This window comes from Jatropha curcas, chromosome 9 (assembly GCF_041381405.1).
Source record: "Jatropha curcas cultivar XTBG-Jc1 chromosome 9, XTBG_Jcur_1.0, whole genome shotgun sequence".
NCBI classification, from domain to species: Eukaryota; Viridiplantae; Streptophyta; class Magnoliopsida; order Malpighiales; family Euphorbiaceae; genus Jatropha; species Jatropha curcas.
This window is the reverse complement of record NC_143159.1, coordinates 10,715,193-10,738,803: the sequence shown is the minus strand read 5'-3', so window position 1 is coordinate 10,738,803 and position 23,611 is coordinate 10,715,193. Positions and strand designations below refer to the sequence as shown.

General features: G+C 33.4%; 1 protein-coding gene, 2 long non-coding RNA genes and 1 other non-coding gene across 4 annotated transcripts; 1 reads left to right on the top strand and 3 right to left on the bottom strand.

Moving 5' to 3' along the window:
- Positions 1–2,218: 2,218 nt before the first annotated feature.
- On the bottom strand, positions 2,219–5,330 carry LOC149493619 (uncharacterized). The gene is made up of 2 exons (XR_016322627.1): positions 5,117–5,330; positions 2,219–2,494 (listed from the first exon to the last, which is right to left on the bottom strand). It is a non-coding gene; the product is annotated as an uncharacterized LOC149493619 (long non-coding RNA).
- A 2,529-nt stretch (positions 5,331–7,859) lies between these two features.
- On the bottom strand, positions 7,860–10,975 carry LOC149493618 (uncharacterized). Its single transcript, XR_016322646.1, has 2 exons — positions 10,758–10,975; positions 7,860–8,135 (listed from the first exon to the last, which is right to left on the bottom strand). It is a non-coding gene; the product is annotated as an uncharacterized LOC149493618 (long non-coding RNA).
- Positions 10,976–21,815: 10,840 nt separating this feature from the next.
- Positions 21,816–22,228, bottom strand: LOC105631100 (uncharacterized). The gene is made up of 2 exons (XM_089726288.1): positions 22,084–22,228; positions 21,816–21,991 (listed from the first exon to the last, which is right to left on the bottom strand). Exons 1-2 carry the CDS (start codon positions 22,226–22,228, stop codon positions 21,816–21,818), a joined length of 321 nt encoding a protein of 106 aa, XP_089582414.1.
- Positions 22,229–23,425: 1,197 nt separating this feature from the next.
- Positions 23,426–23,533, top strand: LOC119370560 (small nucleolar RNA R71). Its single transcript, XR_005178071.1, has one exon. It is a non-coding gene; the product is annotated as a small nucleolar RNA R71 (small nucleolar RNA).
- Positions 23,534–23,611: the final 78 nt, after the last annotated feature.

The following is a 23,611-nucleotide window of genomic DNA, read 5'->3' as shown; positions in this document are numbered from 1 at the left end:
CAAGGAAATTAGCTACTCTCAAAGTAAAAGGAACACCTTACATCCCTTCATCAGAGAAACCAAAGAAGGTAAAGCACACTGCTGGCAAGCATAGGACTCATGGAAGAAAGCCTCCACTTCACCCGTCTTCTAAAAGGCCAGAAAGTTCTTCTGAAACTACTCCAGCTCAAAATTTGAGAAGTTCTAAGAGGCTTAGAACTGACCCCAAGCCTCTCTAATTTGTTTTTATGTTTTCTGAATAATATATTTTGCTTTATCTTTGTAGGATTATATCTTTGGAACTGTTTATTTTTCATTCTTTATTTTGCTCTGATTTTGTCTAACCCTTTTGTATGATGACAAAAGGGGGAGAACGCAGGTATTTTGGTGGGTACTTTGAATATTTTGGTACGTACTTGGTGACCAAAGTACTTATATCTTAACTATTATTATCTGTGTTGGTGTTTATTGCATTCTATATGGTCTATTTTGGTGAGCTATATTTTCTATATGATAAGGTGAGTGCTTTTAGAACTTAGATTCTTATTCTAACGACTGTTCTGCAGGTTGGACATAAGATCTTTTGTTCTATTTCGAATATCAGTTTCTATCCTTTTGTTCTGACCATATGTTCTGATTATTAGAACTTAGAATATCTTGTCTATCTTTGCTAGTTCTAATATCTATGCTCTGATTATTAGAACTTATAATATCTTGCTATTTTTGCTAGTTCTAAAATCAATTTCTAAAAGGTCTTCCTAGTTCTAATTTTCACAAAATAGTTTTATTGCATCTATTCAGGGGGAGCAAAATACATGTTCTAATTTGCTTTATATTAAGATCATTTGGCATGATTAGAACCTATATGCATAAAATTTAGGTGGAGCACATGCTTTTATGTTTATTAAATTTATTGGTTTTATCATCATCAAAAAGGGGGAGATTGTTGGCTCAAGGGTCAATTTTTAATCTCGGATTTTGATGATTAAAACAAAACAAATAAATTTAGATTATGTTATTTGTGCTAATATTATTTTATGCAGAATTATTATGGAAAGTAATTGTACAAGGCAAGTCCTACAAAATCCATAGTGTGTGAAGATAATTCGAAAACCCTAGTGGTTAGGTATTTAGGATACTTTATAGGATAGAGAGAAAATTCATATATGAGCACATAAATTAATTTTTCTCTCAAAAAAAATATTTTCGTAAATTAGATTTTTCAAAATAAATTCTTTTATTTGTTTACGAAAAATATTCTTTAAAATCGAAATGATTTAATTACCTAAAACTAAAGAGATTTTATCTCTAAACGATTTTGGTAATAAATCATACATTATCTTTTTTGGAAATTTCTTTGAAAATCTAAAATTACTTCAATTTATTCTCTTACCTTAAAAACGAAGGAAGAATCTTTTCGTTTTTAGTAAGAGCATCTTTTCGTAAAAATATTTTCCAAAATAAAATGCTGCCAAAAATCTTTTGTTTAAAGGAAAGTTAAAATGTCTTTTATTCTCTTACCAAAAAGATAAGATAAATTTTTGATAACTAAGATTTTCGTATCTACTAAATAAGGAAAGCAAATATTCTGATTTCAAAATGAAATATTCACTTTCCAAAAGCAAGTGACTCGAAGCTCTCTATATAAAGGAGTGTTTCACTCTTGGAACGTTGGTGAAGTAAGAGTTTTCGTTTTAAGAGCATTCTCTCATTGATCAAATCTTTTTCTCTCAAAACATACTCTCTACCCCCATTTTTCTTTTCATCTTTATACTTCACGTTTTTATCTTTAAAGAGAAAAGAAATTTTTTTAACTACTTTTGAAAAACGGTTCTGTGTTCTAAACGATTTTCTAATCTGATAAACTGTTTTTCCTGTGCTTATATGTGCATTTCTTTCTGTCTATTTAGATTCTGTAATCTATAGTAGATAGGTTTTTATTTGATTAAACTTGTATATAATAGCTTAGGTTAGAAGCTATTGTGAAAGAGGTTATCAAGCGACCTTCTCCTTGTGTGAGATTCTAATGTCTTGAATTGAGTTTTTGTACTCTGCCAAAAATAGAAAGGGTTGAGGGTAACTAGAACCTTTGGAAAATCTAGTGGGATAAAGGGTAGATCTAGGTGTTGATCTATTGCCTTGTACTGTTGGTTTGTGTCACGACCTGTTTCCATGGACCGGACCGGCACTAGGGCCCAGGTAAGCTTAAGGCCCCCGAGGCCCGTAGTAAGCCTGAAACACTACAAATTTGCTATCTCAATAAAATTTTAAACATTTACAAATTCCCCTGCTTACAATACACTATAGTTATAATACAGGCTCACAGAATTATTCCATCTATAATAATACACAACTTAAAAGTATACAAGTTCTATAACTGCGGAGTTTACTGACGGATGTATACATATAAGTCTTCGGACATTTATCTATTTAATTGATCAATACTAAAATTAGCGAATTTCTTTTTTAACGGCGAAGAGCAGAGTTATAGCTGGGATTTAGAAAATGCTACTTCCTGAAAGATTTGAACAAAAGAGATGTGAGTTTATTAATGAATAATAATTATTGCACAACACACGCATTCACACAATTGTATAAATATATCAACCTAGTCATCCGACTAGGTATATGCTCACACAGCCAGTCACACAAATGGCATATCACCAGCACTCACAATTATTAACATCTTCATATAATCACATCACGTGGAAATTAGTCAGTGGAGTCACCGAACCCCCGATGAGCCGTCCTCCCACATGGCTCATCCTCTCACATGTGCACCAGGGAGCCGATCCCCCATACTGGCCGACCGGTCTAATCCTCACTTGACCAGCCCTCTCATTATTTTTCCATTCTCTCTTTTCTTTTCCATACCAACAGGAGGCAACCCGGTCGTCTCCATCAAATCTAGATCATCAGGCGCTCACAACAGGAGGCCACCCTGCGGGCTGCGATCAAATCTAGATTATCCGGTGCGCCCAATAAAGAAGCCAGCCTGTGGTTAACAATAACGGTAACGGTAGGTGCACACGGGGGCGCCGATCTCCCATTTACCCGGCTAACAGAAACAGAATCAGGATCCATATAACAGAATCAGGATATAACAGAATCAAAATCAGGATCCGTATAACAGAAACAGTCTCACAAACCCATGGTGACCCACTTCATCCCAATTCCACACAAACAAAGCAAGGCATTGTCACATCACAACTAATCAAGCATTGCAATTAATTGCAGAAATATTGCAAAGTTAAACATCGGAATGCAATACACAATTAGACATTCATACTCAAATGCAAATAAATAAATAATATTAACAATAAACAACAATGATAGAATAAATAATAATAATGAAAATAAACAATAACAATGAAAATAAATAAGTAATTGAATAATTAAGTAAATAGATGATAGTAAAATAATTAGAATACTTTATTTACTATGTATTAAGTTATAGAATTATTCTAAATAAACCTATTACTTTATATTGTTAACTAAGACTAGTCTAAGTTCTATCGAAATTTCGGCAGCACCTCCCCTAAAAATTGGGCTATTTACCTACTCAAATATCACAATAATATATATATTAATCATTCAATGCACACAGCCCATCCGTCGGGTGATCAAACAGTTAAATTTCCCTTCCTCCATCCAAATAATAATGTCAACATTCAACTATTAATTCACAACTTATAATAATCTTCAAACGTGTTCCAATAATATTACTGAACATTCTTTGCTTCACATAAATATAATCAGCTTCTTTAGCTAATTGACAAATAAATGAAATCTTTTATATATCTATATACATATAAGAACACAATTACAGATATTACAATTTTATGTTCTAGTTACAATGCTACTTGCTGAAATAATATCGAAATCTTTTAAAGACCAGCTTATAAACTATCCTATAGTTCAAACAAATGGTATACTATCTTAAATGCAATTGTCGTATTTTCCCAGTTGAAGTTATGTGTTTAAGATTTCTCGATCAATGTTTGAATTTTAACTTATAATCTATTTGATTTATTAGTAGAATATTTATTCATCTTATCTTAGTATAATTATTAGCATTTACTAAGTTTTTGTACTACACTTATTTGCACCCATAAATTTAATCAATAGTAACTCGTATCCTATTATAACTCTATTAGTCAACTAATGATTTCTAATAATACACTTGGCCTATTAGCTTTTAAATATTCCGCCGAACACCCGACAACATCTCTCCTTAATCATACTCAACATCTAGTTTAAATTACCGTAGAACGATCGGCAGCCCATCCACCAGGCAAAGAACTTTAAATAAAATCCCCATCCTCCTATCATTATCAACCCACCATTCTTCGTTATACAGTAATTATAAAATCAATATCTTGAATCCATAATTTACTATGAATTACTTAATAAGTAAAAACAAAATAATTTCTTAAATTGAATCAATAAGTCTTATTTATATGCCTACCCATAATTGATTTTCACCCTTCAAATTTAATCACAATCAAATAAATGGTTTGTTTGACTGCACCTATTTATATTTCAGGACCTATAACCAATTATTTACAACACTAAATCCTAGATTTTCTTTTAATAAGCCAAGTATAACTTCGATTTAATCTCAAGTCATGCTAACAAAATAAGCTAACAACCAATTTATTCATGTGATTAGAATACCCAATAACTTAGTTACTGCATTTCTACCAACCCCTCCTTAATTTAACTTTCTGTGATATTTACGGCTTAGAAGACTAATTTTCGATTTCTGTCGTCTAATGATTCGAACACTATACAATATCAAAGTGCAAAACTAATTGCAAAACTAGATTCTATGTAAAAATTGGTATATACTGCCTATGAGGAATTCTAGTCACCGAATCCACCGCTGTCGCCGCCGTCTATGGTGGCCGGAGGTACCTTGGTTCCTAAATCTTGCAATTCTTACGCCAAGACGCAGCAAATTTCATATAGAACTCAGTTCTATAGCCAACTACTGCAATTTATGTCAATATCTAACAAAACCCCAATTTTTATTTCTTAAATCCCTAAGTCCCATTTTGATCAATTCCTGCGTTAAATCGCCTAATCTATGCAAAATGATTTCTAAAGGAGTGAAATGGGAGGACAATCAACTTACCTCGCCGGAGAGTATAGTCGGAGTTGCTCGGAGGGAAGGACGGAGACGCGACTGTCTCGATCGCGCTAAGGTCCCCAGCTTCGCTGTGACTCTTGCGCTCACCAAAAACGGAAACGGAGAGAAGGGAAGGAAGGCGGGCTGCTGCGGCGAGGAGTCGACGGCGAGGAGGCGCTGGTTCTGGTGGTCGGAAAACCAGAGAGGAGAGGCAGCGAGGTCGCGCGCTGGTACTTGCGCAAGGAAGGAGAAGGGGAAAGAAAAAAAGAAAGAAAAAAAAAGAAAAAAAAAGAAAAAGAAAAGAAAGAAAAATCTTGGGCTTCTAGACCATTCCGGTTCGATTCGAACCGGTTTGGTCTAATTCTATGATTTGGCTCAATTAGCTTGGTTTTCGAAAAAATCAAATTGGTTTACGGGTCTAGTTTAGCAATAATAAAATACTAGCTGGTGTAATCTTATTGGTTGAAATAAAAATTTTATTTTTAAATGAAAATTCTATGAAATTAAATTTTCGGATTGTTTCAATCTCCCCACCTTATAAAAAATTCGTCCTCGAATTTTAGAAATGAGCAAGAAATAGGAATGCAACTAGAAAAGAAAGCATGTAAGGATATTTAACAAACAAATTATCATTTGATTGACATCCAAGAATAATGAATGGATGGTTTCATTATAACTCAAACCCCTTAAACTAGCAAACAAGGTTCCATCACACTCAAAATGTATTCGTTCAACCATCTATTACATTTATTGTCACTTGATTAAAACTCACAGGAAACTTAAGTCTATTACTATAACCTCCAATTTCTATTATCAGTCAGCTACTGAAATCTTTAGAAAGTCGTTCAATAAAACCGAGTTTAGCAGTAACATGCATAATAATAATAATAATAATAATAATAATAATAATAATAATAATAATAATAATAATTCATAGCTTACGAAAACAAAAAATAATTGAAATTTGATTTTATATATAGTGATAAAAATTATCTCATTTAATTTACATATATACTTACTAAAACTCTTATTAATCAAATATTCAAGAACTTATTACTTTAATTCAAAACTTTAAGAAAAATCGTTTGTTACTTCCGTTGTCTATTATATCATAGGGCACTTCGAAATAACTGTCTTTGTTTCTCATCTATACCAATTCGATTGTCCCTATGATATCTTTACCATAGACTAGTTCATCTGTTATATAGCTCCTAGATCACTGCGGCCCCTAGCTATTTCACTCCTATAAAAATTTTCACTCCTTCCACTTAACCGCCAGCGTCTCTTTCTGGTACTTATTCCTTAAGTTATCTTAATACTTACCACTAAAATCGACTTTCATAATAACATCTTTTAATCGTTCAAATTTCAGTTAATAGCCCAAATCTCATTTGATAACCTTCCATTGTGCTTATGTTGCCTATTAATCCATTCTAGATATATTAGAGTATTCTTATTAATTATTTCGTCTATTAATCATTGTTAATCGTGATCTATCTAATCACCAACATTTCAATCTAAAACTTATTATTTACTCTAACTATACGCTTTCATCAAATTACACATCAATACAAATGTCTTCTATAAAAATTTCTTAAGTCCTGACCTAATGCTATCTTAACACCCAAATATCACATCAAATCAATCTCATTAGCTTTTTATCGCCTAATGCATATATACTAATAACTTCTCACTTTTCTGTCCATATCATGGACTAGAAATTTCTAAACTATAGTCTTAACGTTTAATTAAAAGTCTTAATTAGCCATACGTCTACCTATCACTAACGTGAGTCAACTTTATATTTAACTTACCTATCTCATTTGTCCTTAATCAAACAATATTCTCTTATTCAAGTCGAGTAAGATATTTATAAATTACTTTGATTTGTCTACCACTTGCTCCTAGCATATATTACACCTTGTTACATATACCATTTCTATATCCTTAAACCATTCAAGTCCATTCCTAATATTATTCCTTCCATTTATTTTGCAACCTCGCTTCTAAACTAAAGTTGTCTCCTCAAACTTTTCCAACATTTGTGTCCTTATTTCAACTATTAATTGTCTACTTACTTCTTATTAACATCACCATTTCTCATTACTACCTTTAATCTTGTTCTTCCTAAAACTTTCTTTTTAAGTTCTAACCATACTCACGATCAACTTACCTTGTTGTTTCACCTAACTGGCCCCGTGATATAAATAGACAACTTTCAAAAATAATTTTCTATATAAATAATCAATTTTCAATTTATTCATCATAACACAATTTGAATTCAAAATAAAAATGAGGTTTTAAATTTAAATATCAATATCAAGTAAATAAAACAATAAAAAGAAATTTTAAAGAAATTCAGTAGCCGAACTGAATACTAAAATACCGATTCCTAATCACCCAAAATTCATCAATCCACCATACAAATGAAAAAATCTATTTATTCTCTACACTATCCTATTCACTATAGGAATAGAGCTCGCATGAAAAGTAGTGTACTGGGTGATCAGGCCAATCCACTACCATCAGGTATTACTCTATTCCCTAGGGAGGAAAATCACAAGTTTCCTTCCTTATGTTGGTTACGGCCGATCCCAACATAAAGAAATTTCCTATACTTCGCAGTTGTGTCCTAGAACCCTAACCTAAGCTCTGATACCAACTTTGTCACGACCTGTTTCCATGGACCGGACCGGCACTAGGGCCCAGGTAAGCTTAAGGCCCCCGAGGCCCGTAGTAAGCCTGAAACACTACAAATTTGCTATCTCAATAAAATTTTAAACATTTACAAATTCCCCTGCTTACAATACACTATAGTTATAATACAGGCTCACAGAATTATTCCATCTATAATAATACACAACTTAAAAGTATACAAGTTCTATAACTGCGGAGTTTACTGACAGATGTATACATATAAGTCTTCTGACATTTATCTATTTAATTGATCAATACTAAAATTAGCGAATTTCTTTTTTAACGGCGAAGAGCAGAGTTATAGCTGGGATTTAGAAAATGCTACTTCCTGAAAGATTTGAACAAAAGAGATGTGAGTTTATTAATGAATAATAATTATTGCACAACACACGCATTCACACAATTGTATAAATATATCAACCTAGTCATCCGACTAGGTATATGCTCACACAGCCAGTCACACAAATGGCATATCACCAGCACTCACAATTATTAACATCTTCATATAATCACATCACGTGGAAATTAGTCAGTGGAGTCACCGAACCCCCGATGAGCCGTCCTCCCACATGGCTCATCCTCTCACATGTGCACCAGGGAGCCGATCCCCCATACTGGCCGACCGGTCTAATCCTCACTTGACCAGCCCTCTCATTATTTTTCCATTCTCTCTTTTCTTTTCCATACCAACAGGAGGCAACCCGGTCGTCTCCATCAAATCTAGATCATCAGGCGCTCACAACAGGAGGCCACCCTGCGGGCTGCGATCAAATCTAGATTATCCGGTGCGCCCAATAAAGAAGCCAGCCTGTGGTTAACAATAATGGTAACGGTAGGTGCACACGGGGGCGCCGATCTCCCATTTACCCGGCTAACAGAAACAGAATCAGGATCCATATAACAGAATCAGGATATAACAGAATCAAAATCAGGATCCGTATAACAGAAACAGTCTCACAAACCCATGGTGACCCACTTCATCCCAATTCCACACAAACAAAGCAAGGCATTGTCACATCACAACTAATCAAGCATTGCAATTAATTGCAGAAATATTGCAAAGTTAAACATCGGAATGCAATACACAATTAGACATTCATACTCAAATGCAAATAAATAAATAATATTAACAATAAACAACAATGATAGAATAAATAATAATAATGAAAATAAACAATAACAATGAAAATAAATAAGTAATTGAATAATTAAGTAAATAGATGATAGTAAAATAATTAGAATACTTTATTTACTATGTATTAAGTTATAGAATTATTCTAAATAAACCTATTACTTTATATTGTTAACTAAGACTAGTCTAAGTTCTATCGAAATTTCGGCAGCACCTCCCCTAAAAATTGGGCTATTTACCTACTCAAATATCACAATAATATATATATTAATCATTCAATGCACACAGCCCATCCGTCGGGCGATCAAACAGTTAAATTTCCCTTCCTCCATCCAAATAATAATGTCAACATTCAACTATTAATTCACAACTTATAATAATCTTCAAACGTGTTCCAATAATATTACTGAACATTCTTTGCTTCACATAAATATAATCAGCTTCTTTAGCTAATTGACAAATAAATGAAATCTTTTATATATCTATATACATATAAGAACACAATTACAGATATTACAATTTTATGTTCTAGTTACAATGCTACTTGCTGAAATAATATCGAAATCTTTTAAAGACCAGCTTATAAACTATCCTATAGTTCAAACAAATGGTATACTATCTTAAATGCAATTGTCGTATTTTCCCAGTTGAAGTTATGTGTTTAAGATTTCTCGATCAATGTTTGAATTCTAACTTATAATCTATTTGATTTATTAGTAGAATATTTATTCATCTTATCTTAGTATAATTATTAGCATTTACTAAGTTTTTGTACTACACTTATTTGCACCCATAAATTTAATCAATAGTAACTCGTATCCTATTATAACTCTATTAGTCAACTAATGATTTCTAATAATACACTTGGCCTATTAGCTTTTAAATATTCCGCCGAACACCCGACAACATCTCTCCTTAATCATACTCAACATCTAGTTTAAATTACCGTAGAACGATCGGCAGCCCATCCACCAGGCAAAGAACTTTAAATAAAATCCCCATCCTCCTATCATTATCAACCCACCATTCTTCGTTATACAGTAATTATAAAATCAATATCTTGAATCCATAATTTACTATGAATTACTTAATAAGTAAAAACAAAATAATTTCTTAAATTGAATCAATAAGTCTTATTTATATGCCTACCCATCATTGATTTTCACCCTTCAAATTTAATCACAATCAAATAAATGGTTTGTTTGACTGCACCTATTTATATTTCAGGACCTATAACCAATTATTTACAACACTAAATCCTAGATTTTCTTTTAATAAGCCAAGTATAACTTCGATTTAATCTCAAGTCATGCTAACAAAATAAGCTAACAACCAATTTATTCATGTGATTAGAATACCCAATAACTTAGTTACTGCATTTCTACCAACCCCTCCTTAATTTAACTTTCTGTGATATTTACGGCTTAGAAGACTAATTTTCGATTTCTGTCGTCTAATGATTCGAACACTATACAATATCAAAGTGCAAAACTAATTGCAAAACTAGATTCTATGTAAAAATTGGTATATACTGCCTATGAGGAATTCTAGTCACCGAATCCACCGCTGTCGCCGCCGTCTATGGTGGCCGGAGGTACCTTGGTTCCTAAATCTTGCAATTCTTACGCCAAGACGCAGCAAATTTCATATAGAACTCAGTTCTATAGCCAACTACTGCAATTTATGTCAATATCTAACAAAACCCCAATTTTTATTTCTTAAATCCCTAAGTCCCATTTTGATCAATTCCTGCGTTAAATCGCCTAATCTATGCAAAATGATTTCTAAAGGAGTGAAATGGGAGGACAATCAACTTACCTCGCCGGAGAGTATAGTCGGAGTTGCTCGGAGGGAAGGACGGAGACGCGACTGTCTCGATCGCGCTAAGGTCCCCAGCTTCGCTGTGACTCTTGCGCTCACCAGAAACGGAAACGGAGAGAAGGGAAGGAAGGCGGGCTGCTGCGGCGAGGAGTCGACGGCGAGGAGGCGCTGGTTCTGGTGGTCGGAAAACCAGAGAGGAGAGGCAGCGAGGTCGCGCGCTGGTACTTGCGCAAGGAAGGAGAAGGGGAAAGAAAAAAAGAAAGAAAAAAAAAGAAAAAAAAGAAAAAGAAAAGAAAGAAAAATCTTGGGCTTATAGACCATTCCGGTTCGATTCGAACCGGTTTGGTCTAATTCTATGATTTGGCTCAATTAGCTTGGTTTTCGAAAAAATCAAATTGGTTTACGGGTCTAGTTTAGCAATAATAAAATACTAGCTAGTGTAATCTTATTGGTTGAAATAAAAATTTTATTTTTAAATGAAAATTCTATGAAATTAAATTTTCGGATTGTTTCAGTTTGTCTCTTACCCTTGAAAAGAGATAACATAGTTGAGGATTTCAAGATGAGTCTTGGGGAGTGGATATAGGCGAGTTAGTGCCGAACCACTATAAATCACTGTGTTGATCTTTTCTAATTTCTGAAGTTTGCTTGATACTGCTTTATTTATACTTCGGTTTAGATTTTAGAAATGCTAATGTTGTTATTGGTTCTTGTTGACGCGTGTTTTTTATGCCTTGCCTGATCCAATGATGATGGGTTCAATACCATCTAAAAGTCTTTTAATCCAAGGATTTAAAAAAAAAAAATAAACAAAAAAATAATAATAAACAAATAATAATAAACAAATAAATAAATAAAAATAAAAATAAAAGGGAATTGCATCATATTACGTCATGGCTGCATCACACAGTTACTGTGCAGCATAAAAAAATATATATATATAAAAAAAAAAAAGAAAAGAAAAGGGAAAAACGCGTAGCTACAGTAGCTGTGCTACTGTAGCACGCGTTCCCTAAACTCTATAAATACCACCTACACAAGGGGCTCTCTCGCTCTCTCTCTCTTCCTCTCTCTCTCTCTCGACACTACCACACTTCTACACTACAATCTACACCACACTTCTACACTATACAATCTACAATCTATAATTTCTATTACACTTCATAATATTTAAATTTCTTTTCAAAAATTCTTATGAATTAATTTTGAAAAGAGATTGCTATTAGATATTAATTTTAGGTGAATTAAAAATATAAAAAAGAGAAAATAGCAAAAATAAATATAAAGAAAACTCACTTAAATCCTTGGATTTAAAGCTTCTAGGAGATTAAAAAGACTTTTGATCCATTCATAATCCTCAATCTGAGTATCAGGTAATTTTCTTAACATTTTTTTTACATATTCTTGTATTTTTATTATTTTTATGCTTTTAGTAATTTATATTTCTTTAAATTATAGTCTATTTATATTTGGTCATTTTATATTTTCCTAAGTTATATTTAAGTTGTATTCTTTTTACGCACTGTTTATTACTATTCATCATACTGATTATATATTTATCCGTATGAATTTTATTATTTTTTTTGGTTGAATGCAAAAATGGAATTAAAATTAAAATTAAAAAATTAAAATATGAGTTAAATATTGAGTAATAATTATGAATGGTTTTATTTTTATTAGTTTATGGACTTAATTTTTCATTCGATTTATATATTTTTAGATCCGGTTTAATTATGTGTTTATTTATTTCATGTGTTTATTTATTTGGACTTTACAATTTATGTTTAAAATAAATAAAAAAAAATTAAATTTGTAGATTTATTAATAATTTGCATATTCAGAAAATAAAAATAATTATAATGCTTAGAATTAAGTTTGTAAATTTATTTATGTTTAAAATTAATTTACATGTTTATTAATAATAATTTGTATATTTAGTGTTAAATAATAATTATGTGTGATTTTATTTTTGTAATTTTTGTATTTAATTTTGAATCGGTTTATATAATTTTTTGGATTCGGTTTGTCGCCCGCCTTGAACCATAAGGCAAGAGCGGGTCTTTTATTTATTTGGTTTAATTGCTTTGATTTAATTGCTTTAATTTGAATAATTGCTATGTGATAATTAGATCTGATTGGGACGATTAAATAATTTCTAAATAGGAACTCGGTCCGATTTATTTGGGTTGTGTTTAATTAAATAAATAATTTGGCTTTTCTAACTAAAATAAATTAGAAATCATAGGTTAATAATAGAGGCCGGTTTTTCCGGACGTCGGCTTCCAACGGGCCGGCGTATCCAATTCCCTTACCCAGAATCACATTGTTGCGCCTGACCAGTCTTTTAAAATAATTTGGCCTTAAAACAAAATTGGGTTTAAAATGAAGTCATTTTTATAAAAACGGTCTCATTGCCTAAACAATGGGTGGCGACTCAAAATTGTTTATAAGACCGATTTATCGGCACCGCATCAAAAATAAACACATTTCATCAAAAATCACAAAGGATGTTTTCGGGTCCTTCGGGGGGATTTTCGACGAAAACAGATTGGCGACTTCACTGGGGATACAACCACTAGTCCCCGATTATTTTTTAATTAGATGGTTGTGATTAGGAATTAACTCTAAAAACCTATGTTTTCTAAAAAAAAAAAAATAAATAAAATTGGTTAGAAAGCCGTTGGAAAATTATTTAATCGTCCGAATATGTTTAATTGCTTTCCTTTTCTTTTTAGGATTTTTGCATTCATTCGCATTTCTCTCTTCTCACCTCATTCTACCCATGCTACCCTTCGGTACTGGTGTTAAGTTTGACGGTGGATCTAGCCTAAACCATGCGATTTAGGTGCATCCATCCGAGAATTAACATTACTACCAACCGCAAGCCTAGTACCTTAAAGGTGCGTCAAAAGGAGTAGGCCCAACAAAGCCCGAATCCTGTTTGCGGAACCCAGACTTTGTTAAGCCCAATAAGACTAAAGCCAATGCATATAGTTGAAAAAACCTTAGTTACTTCCCCTAAGGTGTACCCGATTCTATTTGCTGTTGTTATGCCACATTCATTTCCGAGAGTTTATATCGTCAATCTCAAAACCCCCTGTTGGTTGTCGAGATTAGACCAATTCCTAGGAAACAGATGTCGGAATTTATACCAACAGAATTCGTGTGTGGGAGAAATAAGGTTGGAAAGCATGCATTTCCCAACTCCCGTTCCCCTGTATGATATAAATTGTACATATGTTGTGTCATTCATGCGTCATTTAATATTTTTTGTTTCAGCCATACATTAATAAGAGCCAAGTTTTGGTACGGACGTTTGATCTTGATTTTGAGACGGGACCTCAAATTCGTTTTGAATAACATAATGCAATCGTTTATAGTGAATTGATACCCAAAAAAAAAAGAGAGCTATAAGGGGGGTTGAGATTCCTTTGAATTTTCACATATCCCGCATTATTTGAAAATAAGCGTGAGATTGCAAAAAAAATTGTAATTAATCAAAATTAGATCCTGCTTGGGACCATTTGTTCCAAGGCAAAAAGTAAGGACACCAAAAAAAAAAAAAAATCCGCTTGGAAATTCTTTCATTCCAAGGCAAAAATTAGGGACTTGAGAGAAAATAGCCGACTGTAAAATCCAAAAGGAATGGTCGACGACAGATAATGCCATAAATGTTTTAGTGCAAAGTAAATAATTGCTATGTTATTCATGCTGAATTTTAGGTCCAATCATAATAAAACAAGATCTTATTTCCATACTGATCATTAGCACATTAGATTTGCATTTCTAATCCATGTGCCTATATTCTTCATGCATATAAGTGCAAAGACAGAAAAAAGGCAAAGAACCATTCACATCGTCTTCTCAAACAAGAGAAGTAGATGCCTTACAGCAAACACAGGAGAATTTGCAGATCACAGTTTTTGACATGGGACAACAACTGCACACGATCCAGGCAAACCAAGCATGCATGGAATGGAAGTGGATGAGATATTTCCAAAAAAATAATAATAAAAAAAAATTTAAAAAAAATCTTTTTTACTCTGTCACCTTCAGGTTCGGGAGGCCTAGGGATTTTCTGTCCTTTGTTTTTCATTTCTTTTTAATTTCTTGTGTGTTTTATGCATGTGCATTTTGTATTTTATGCGTGTATTCTCCCACGATGAAGACATTGTGTCTTTCAAGTGTGGAAGAGAACTATATTTTCATTTCATTTCACTTATAAAAAAAATCGATTGACAAAAAAAAAAAAAAAAAAAAAAAAAAACTTTGACGAAAAAAAAGGGTCAACTTCTTTGCCTTAGTTCAATGTTTTAGTCTCTACATGTTGATTGGTTCGTATTTTGCTTGTTGAGATAGAAGTCTTGAATAATATACCATGATTAAGAGATTTAAATGCTTTTATGAACTTAGTTATTAAGATATGACATATAAAATATTTCTTTGCAAATATTAATCTTTAATTTATCTTTGACTTTAGAGAAGCATGAATCCTAACTTAAATGAAGAATAGGAAGGAAAGGGAAACTAAAGCCATAATACTTGTATGTTTCGAGTCAATAAAGGATGAGGGTATTTTAAGAGAAAAACAAAAAAAAAAAACAATAGAGGGAATAATGGAAATCGGTTCTAAAACAAAGTGGTACGGAGCATAAAATGCGACCACTTATTATTTACATTCCCACATCTCTCTAAAAAAAAAAAAAAAAAGAGAGAGAAAAAAAAAAGGGAAAATGTGGTATAGAGCATAAAATGCAACCACTTTGTGAAAAAGAAATAGGTTATCTAAAAATACCTTGAGATAAGAAACAATACGTCTGTGCTAGAATTGTCCTAAGTACTTCCTATTTTGCATTTTAAGGTAGGAGGATTGCTTATATCACATTTTGAATGACTAGATTTTGTATAGCCATATTGACAATTTTGAATGTCATATTCATTTATACTACTTGGTTCATAAACACTTCAATCTCTTATCTTTGGTCTATTACTTAAGAAGTCTAAATCAACGAGCAAAAATAAACATGATCAACATGAGTTCAAAAAAGATTAATGTTTTGCTTAGAGACAAGCACAGAACTAAGTGCGGAGGAATTGATAGCCTCACAAAGCGGGCAAATTTTGTTATGGTATTTTCATTTGATTTGCATGATTGCATGTTGTTTTTATACATTTTACGTTTGCTCGTGGTTATTTTAAAGTGATTATAGGAATACAATTCGAAGAAAAAACAAAACAAAAAAAATGTTTTTATACATGAGGGAGTTGCACATTTTATCCAATCACCCTCTCTTTCCAAAAAAACAAAATGTAAATTTTTGTCCTCAGCTAAATAATCCGCTTTAATGTGCTTTCATTTTTTAATCCAAGGGCAAGAGCCCCAAATGCTAATCCAGCAAATAATTTCAAAAAAAAAATTTTTGTTGTTGTCTTTTGCTATCTCTAAGTGCAGAAAACAGGAATCAATAAAGAAAAAAAGCGGTGGACCACTCTTGCTATCTCTAAGTGCAGAAAACAGGAATCAATAAAGAAAAAAAGCGGTGGACCACTCTTGCAGTAGATGGGCATTTATGCCCACATTAATTGGACCACTCTCGCAGGTGAGTTGGATGCCTCCTTTTTATTTCTATGGCTTTGGTTAGCTTTCATTTTTATTGCCTTTTGTCCGTTTTGGAATAAAGAAGATGGGCATTTATGCCCGCATTAACAAGGTGGACCACTCTTGCGAATGAGTGGTATGTCTCTTTTTGTTTCCGTGGCTCTGTGTAGGAACAAAGCAAATAAAAAAAAAATCAATCAAAAAAAAAAAGAAAAAAAAGCAGCACACGGACAAATGACGTCCGAATAAAGCGGTAAGTCTTCTCTTGCGTCAATTCTAGCTTTCATTTTATTGCCTTTTGTCAATTTTGGAATAAAGTCCGCACTAACAAGGTTGACCATTCCTGCAAGTGAGTGGAATACCTCCTTTTTGTCCCTATGGTTTTGTTTTCTCTGTGCAGGAACAAAACAAATCGAAAAAAAAGGATAGCGGTGGAAACATCCGGAGATGCAGGAGATGAGGCATTCGAATAAAGTGAAATAAAGCAACAGTCTCAAAAAAAAAAAATTAAAAAACAATCAATTTGGAGTCACTTGCCACACAGGGGGCAAACTCAGCACATCCCCTCAACCTCCAGGTAAGTTTTCTTTCAACACCGCATCAGGAAAAGTATACCTGAAAATTTGAGAAAAAAAAGAAAACAGCAATTTTTGTTAAAATTTAAAAGACTTTTGTTAAATTCAAAGTTGCAATGGATAAAAAAAATAAAATTTTCAAGGTTTGCTTAAAAGATAATATTTTTGGTCTCAAGACAGAATTCCAAACTGGGGGCAAAAATACAATCCTTTGTCCTGATGCAAAATTCCAAATGTCAAAAAATTCATGATTATTAATGCATGGGGGCATGTGATGCTCCAACATCTAACAAAGGCAAGATCTGTTTGTACACAGAAATTGCTCTTTTCTTTTGAAAATGTTTTCAGGTCAAGCAGTGATGATGTATTGCGAAGCTGTTTGGGTTTTCTCCTCCCGGTCAATGATGATGTATTGCGAAGTTGATCGAGTCAATCCCTTTCCTGATTAGTGATGATGTATTGCGAAGCTGATCAGGACCATCTCAATGACCAACCATTGATGGTTTCTCGAAGCCGTTAGGTCCCACCAAGCAGTGATGATGTATTGCGAAGCTGTTTGGGTTTTATCCTCCCGGTCAATGATGATGTATTGCGAAGTTGATCGAGTCAATCCTTTTCCTAATTAGTGATGTTGTGTTGCGAAGCTAATCAGAACAATTTCAACCTCCGAACAGTGATGATGTATTGCGAAGCTGTTTGGGTTTTCTCCTCCCGGTCAATGATGATGTATTGCGAAGTTGATCGAGTCAATCCCTTTCCTGATTAGTGATGATGTATTGCGAAGCTGATCAGGACAATCTCAATGACCAACCAGTGATGGTCTCTCAAAGCCGTTAGGTCCCACCAAGCAGTGATGATGTATTGAGAAGCTGGGTCCCTTTCTTGATCAGTGATGGTGTATTGCGAAGCTGATCAAGACATTCTCCATACTAAAAACTCCGAAGCCGATTCAACTGAGCTGAGGAGAAATTGCTCTTCTCGACAGAACCCATGAACGTGGCCAGATGACTGCCAATGCTTAGAACGCTAAAGTAGTCCGACTGGAGCCTTCAGGTCTTTTCAACAACAAAATCCTCCCTAGCTGATCAAACTGAGCTGAGGAGGTGGACAACAAAGCCGATCAAACCGTTCTTTGGATTCTTTTCAAAATCCCCTGAAGCCGACTATGCCGTGCTTTGGTCTGTTTTCAAACTCTCTGAAGCCGACTATGCCGAGCCGAGGAAGTAAACAACCAAGCCGACTATGACGTGCTTTGGTCTCTTTTCAAACTCTCTGAAGCCGACTACGCCGAGCTGAGGAAGTAAACACCCAAGCCTCTTTTCAAACTCTCTGAAGCCGACTACGCCGAGCTGAGGAAGTAAACAACCAAGCCGACTATGTTGTGCTTTGGTCTCTTTTCAAACTCTCTGAAGCCGACTACGCCGAGCGGAGGAAGTAAACAACCAAGCCGACTACACCGTGCTTTGGTCTCTTTTCAAACTCTCTGAAGCCGACTACGCCGAGCTGAGGAAGTAAACAACCAAGCCGACTACGCCGTGCTTTGGTCTCTTTTCAAACATTCTCAGAAGCCGACTATGCCGAGCTGAAGAGAAATTGCTCTTTCTTTTGAAAATGTTTTCAAGTCAATTCAACAAAACCTTGAAACTGGAGCCTTCAGGCCGATCAAACCGAGCCTCGGAGGTATCTTCAAAGCCAATCAAACCGAGCTTTGGAGAGATCACAAATTCGACAAAATCCTCTAAAGCCAATCAAACCGAACTTTGGAGATGATCACAGATTCAACGGGAGCCGACAAAGCCGATCAAACTGAGCTAAGGAGGTGACCAGATGATCAAGTCCAACCAAAATCCTTCAAGCCAATCCGACCGAGCTTCGGAGGTGTCTTCAAAGCCAATCAAACCGAATTTTGAAGATGATTACCAGATTGAAGGCGCGTCAGTGGACCACTTTAACATTAATCGTTTATACAATTAATGCTAAAGTGTGGGGGCAAACTGTTGACGCGTGTTTTTTATGCCCTGCCTGATCCAATGATGATACGAGGATGATGGGTTCAATACCATCTAAAAGTCTTTTAATCCAAGGATTTAAAAAAAAATAAATAAACAAAAAAATAATAATAAACAAATAATAATAAACAAATAAATAAATAAAAATAAAAATAACAGGGAATTGCATCATATTACGTCATGGCTGCATCACACAGTTACTGTGCAGCTGTGTGATGCAGCTGTGCAGCATAAAAAAATATATATATAAAAAAAAAAAAAAAAGAAAAGGGAAAAACGCGTAGCTACAGTAGCTGTGCTACTGTAGCACGCGTTCCCTAATCAAATGCACTAACTTAAAAAAAAAAGTGAAAAACGCGTAGCTACAGTAGCTGTGCTACTGTAGCACGCGTTCCCTAATCAAATGCACTAACTTAAAAAAAAAAAAAGGAAAAACGCGTAGCTACAGTAGCTGTGCTACTGTAGCACGCGTTCCCTAAACTCTATAAATACCACCTATCGCTCTCTCTCTCTCGACACTACCACACTTCTACACTACAATCTACACCACACTTTACACTATACAATCTACAATCTATAATTTCTATTACACTTCATAATATTTAAATTTCTTTTCAAAAATTCTTATGAATTAATTTTGAAAAGAGATTGCTATTAGATATTAATTTTAGGTGAATTAAAAATATAAAAAAGAGAAAATAGCAAAAATAAATATAAAGAAAACTCACTTAAATCCTTGGATTTAAAGCTTCTAGGAGATTAAAAAGACTTTTGATCCATTCATAATCCTCAATCTGAGTATCAGGTAATTTTCTTAACATTTTTTTTACATATTCTTGTATTTTTATTATTTTTATGCTTTTAGTAATTTATATTTCTTTAAATTATAGTCTATTTATATTTGGTCATTTTATATTTTCCTAAGTTATATTTAAGTTGTATTCTTTTTACGCACTGTTTATTACTATTCATCATACTGATTATATATTTATCCGTATGAATTTTATTATTTTTTTTGGTTGAATGCAAAAATGAAATTAAAATTAAAATTAAAAAAATTAAAATATGAGTTAAATATTGAGTAATAATTATGAATGGTTTTATTTTTATTAGTTTATGGACTTAATTTTTCATTCGATTTATATATTTTTAGATCCGGTTTAATTATGTGTTTATTTATTTCATGTGTTTATTTATTTGGACTTTACAATTTATGTTTAAAATAAAAAAAATTAAATTAAATTTGTAGATTTATTAATAATTTGCATATTTAGAAAATAAAAATAATTATAATGCTTAGAATTAAGTTTGTAAATTTATTTATGTTTAAAATTAATTTACATGTTTATTAATAATAATTTGTATATTTAGTGTTAAATAATAATTATGTGTGATTTTATTTTTGTAATTTTTGTATTTAATTTTGAATCGGTTTATATAATTTTTTGGATTCGGTTTGTCGCCCGCCTTGAACCATAAGGCAAGAGCGGGTTATTTATTTATTCCATTTAATATTTTTGATTTGGTTTGTCGCCCGCCTTGAACCATAAGGCAAGAGCGGGTCTTTTATTTATTTGGTTTAATTGCTTTGATTTAATTGCTTTAATTTGAATAATTGCTATGTGATAATTAGATCTAATTGGGACGATTAAATAATTTCTAAATAGGAACTCAGTCCGATTTATTTGGGTTGTGTTTAATTAAATAAATAATTTGACTTTTCTAACTAAAATAAATTAGAAATCATAGGTTAATAATAGAGGCCGGTTTTTCCGGACGTCGGCTTCCAACGGGCCGGCGTACCCAATTCCCTTACCCAGAATCACATTGTTGCGCCTGACCAGTCTTTTAAAATAATTTGGCCTTAAAACAAAATTGGGTTTAAAATGAAGTCATTTTTATAAAAACGGTCCCATTGCCTAAACAATGGGTGGCGACTCAAAATTGTTTATAAGACCGATTTATCGGCACCGCATAAAAAATAAACACATTTCATCAAAAATCACAAAGGATGTTTTCGGGTCCTTCGGGGGGATTTTCGACGAAAACAGTTCTGATGTTCTAAAACTGGAATAAGTCTTATCTTCTCTGAATATTAGAACTCTGGAATTCTGATAAGTGAATATACCAAGTTCTAACTGTACTTCTATTTACAGAATATTTCACTACTTGGGTTTCTCATTAATTTTCTAAACTTTATGAGGAAGTTCTAATTACAATAGCTTTCCATCATAAAGTAGTTCTGATACTTGATTAAGGCTTTGTGAAGCAGTTCTAATTTCAATAATTGTCTCTTACATAGTCTTATATGATTTTGTAAACTTTATGAGGAAGTTCTAAATACAATAGCTTTCCTTCATAAAGCAGTTCTGATATGGGATAAGACATTGTGAAGCAGTTCTAATTAATAGCTGCACTCTGCATTGTCTTTCTATCTTTTATGTATAGAACATTGTGAGGTAGTTCTAAGCCATATTCTAATCTCACAAGTTCTTTATTTTTCCGCTGCACTTAGAATTCTATATTTTGTTTTTGAATTTCTAAAATTTATATATGTTTTTAGAAAACCCAATTCACCCCCCCTCTTTGGTTGTGCCATACATATACGGGACCCACACCTTCATGTTTGGGTTCAATCTTCTCTGATGCTCAATTGAAGGTTTTTAGTCTTCCTCCATTAGGATCTTGTGCATACATAAACTTGGACTTATCCCTTGCAAGTTAGAAATTGACCATCCTAAAGCTTTCCTATGTTTCCGTAGAACCTGCAATATCTTTTCCTCTTGATCAAGTGTTAAGTGAGAAGAAATAATGACAGGAAAAGAACTATTATTACCTAAGAATGCATGCTTCAAATAAGATGGAAACTGTTTCAATTCTTGCCTTGGGGTTTCACTTCATCTATGATGTTTTGATTAATGTTATTATTATCCTTCTTATGCAGATTGTCTTTTACACATTCATCAACAACATCAATCCTAAAATAGTCATCATTATCCTTAGGGAGTTTACATGACTTCAAAACATCAAAGACTATGTCCTCATGTCCTACCCTCAAAGTTAATTTTCCTTCGTGCACATCAATCAATGCTCTTGCATTGCAAGAAAGAGTCTTCCAAGGATTAAGGATCCTTCCCTACCTTCATCAATGTCAAGAATCACAAAATCAACACGAAAAATGAATTTCCCTACCTTGACAAGCATGTCTTCTACAATTCCTTTCAGATACTTGATTGATCGATCCGCTAATTGTAGAGACATCCTGGTTGGCTTTAGCTCCCCCATTTCTAGTATCTTAAACACTTCATAAGACATAAGATTAATGCTAGCTCCTAAATTTGCTAAAGCTTTTTCAAAATTAAGATTGCCAATATTACAAGGGATAGAAAAACTTCCTGGATCATTTGGTTTAGGAGGCAATTTATTTTGAATAATTGCACTGCACTCCTCTGTGAACATCACCATTCCTTGATCATTGATTTTCCTTTTCTTGATCAGAATTTCTTTCAAGAATTTTGCATAACTGGGCATCTGAGCAAGAGCTTCAGCAAAAGGTATGTTAATTTGAAGCTTTTTAAAGACATCAAGAAACTTGAGGAAACTCTTATCGTCTTGCATTTCTTTAATCTTTGTGGAAAGGGGATAGATGGAACATAAGGTTTCACTTCTTCCTTCTCTTCTAGATCAATGGTGGGAACCTTTCTCTGCTCTTCCTTCTCTTTCTCAATCCTGGTTGTACCTTCTAACTGCTTACCACTCCTCAAGGTGATGGCTTGTACTTGTTCTTTAGGATTTTTCTCAGTGTTACTAGGTAGCGTACCTTGAGGTCCGGCTGCCATCATGTTTGCAAATTGTACCAACTGAATCTCCAAGTTCCTTATCGCAGCTTGTTGGATTTTATTGTTCTCTCTGGTTTCGTTCATAAAATCCATGTGTGATTTGGAAAGAGCAGTGAGGAGATCGTCATGAGGCTTTTTCTCTGGAGGTATGAAACCTGGTGGTGCGTTCAAGGTATTATTTGGATTTCCGTACGAAAGATTAGGATGATTTCTCAATCTGTTGTCATAAGAATTTGAGTAAGGGTAATTTCTTCTTCCTTGATTCATCACGTAATTTACTTACTCCAAGGTTTGTGGATTTACAGAATCTAACATGCATTCTCCAATTCCATGTTGTTCGTTGCATCTATCACAGGCTTGTACAATGGAATTCACAGATTTAGTGGTTAATAAGTCTAGCTTTCTTACCATATTGTCTACCTTGGCATTGAGTGTAGTGATGGCATCAATCTCATAAATTCCTGCAGTTTTCCTCCTCTTGGAAGAGCTTTGATAGTGGCTATTGCTTGCCATCTCCTCTATCAAATCATAAGCTTCATCGATTTCTTTTCTTTCAAAAGATCCTCCTGCAGCTGCATCCAGAGTAATTTTAATATTAGGTGACAATGCATTATAAAAAGTTTAAACTTGTAACCACTTAGGCAAACTGTGGTGAGGGCATTTTCTTAGTAAATCTTTGAATCTCTCCCAAGCTTCGTACAAACTTTCTTGATCGTGATGGATAAAGGTCATAATCTCATTTTGCAATTTTGTAGTTTTTGAAGATGGGAAGAATTTTGCTAAAAATTTTTGAGCTAATTCTTCCCATGTTGTAAAACTTCCAGCAGGG

Coding starts and splice junctions, on each gene's coding strand:
- LOC105631100 (XM_089726288.1), bottom strand. CDS start 22,228: ATGGGGGAGCTAAAGCCAACCAGGATGTCTCTACAATTAGCGGATCGA. Junction 21,992..22,083: donor GATTCTTGACATTGATGAAG/GTAGGGAAGGAT, acceptor CTTTGAGGGTAG/GACATGAGGACATAGTCTTT.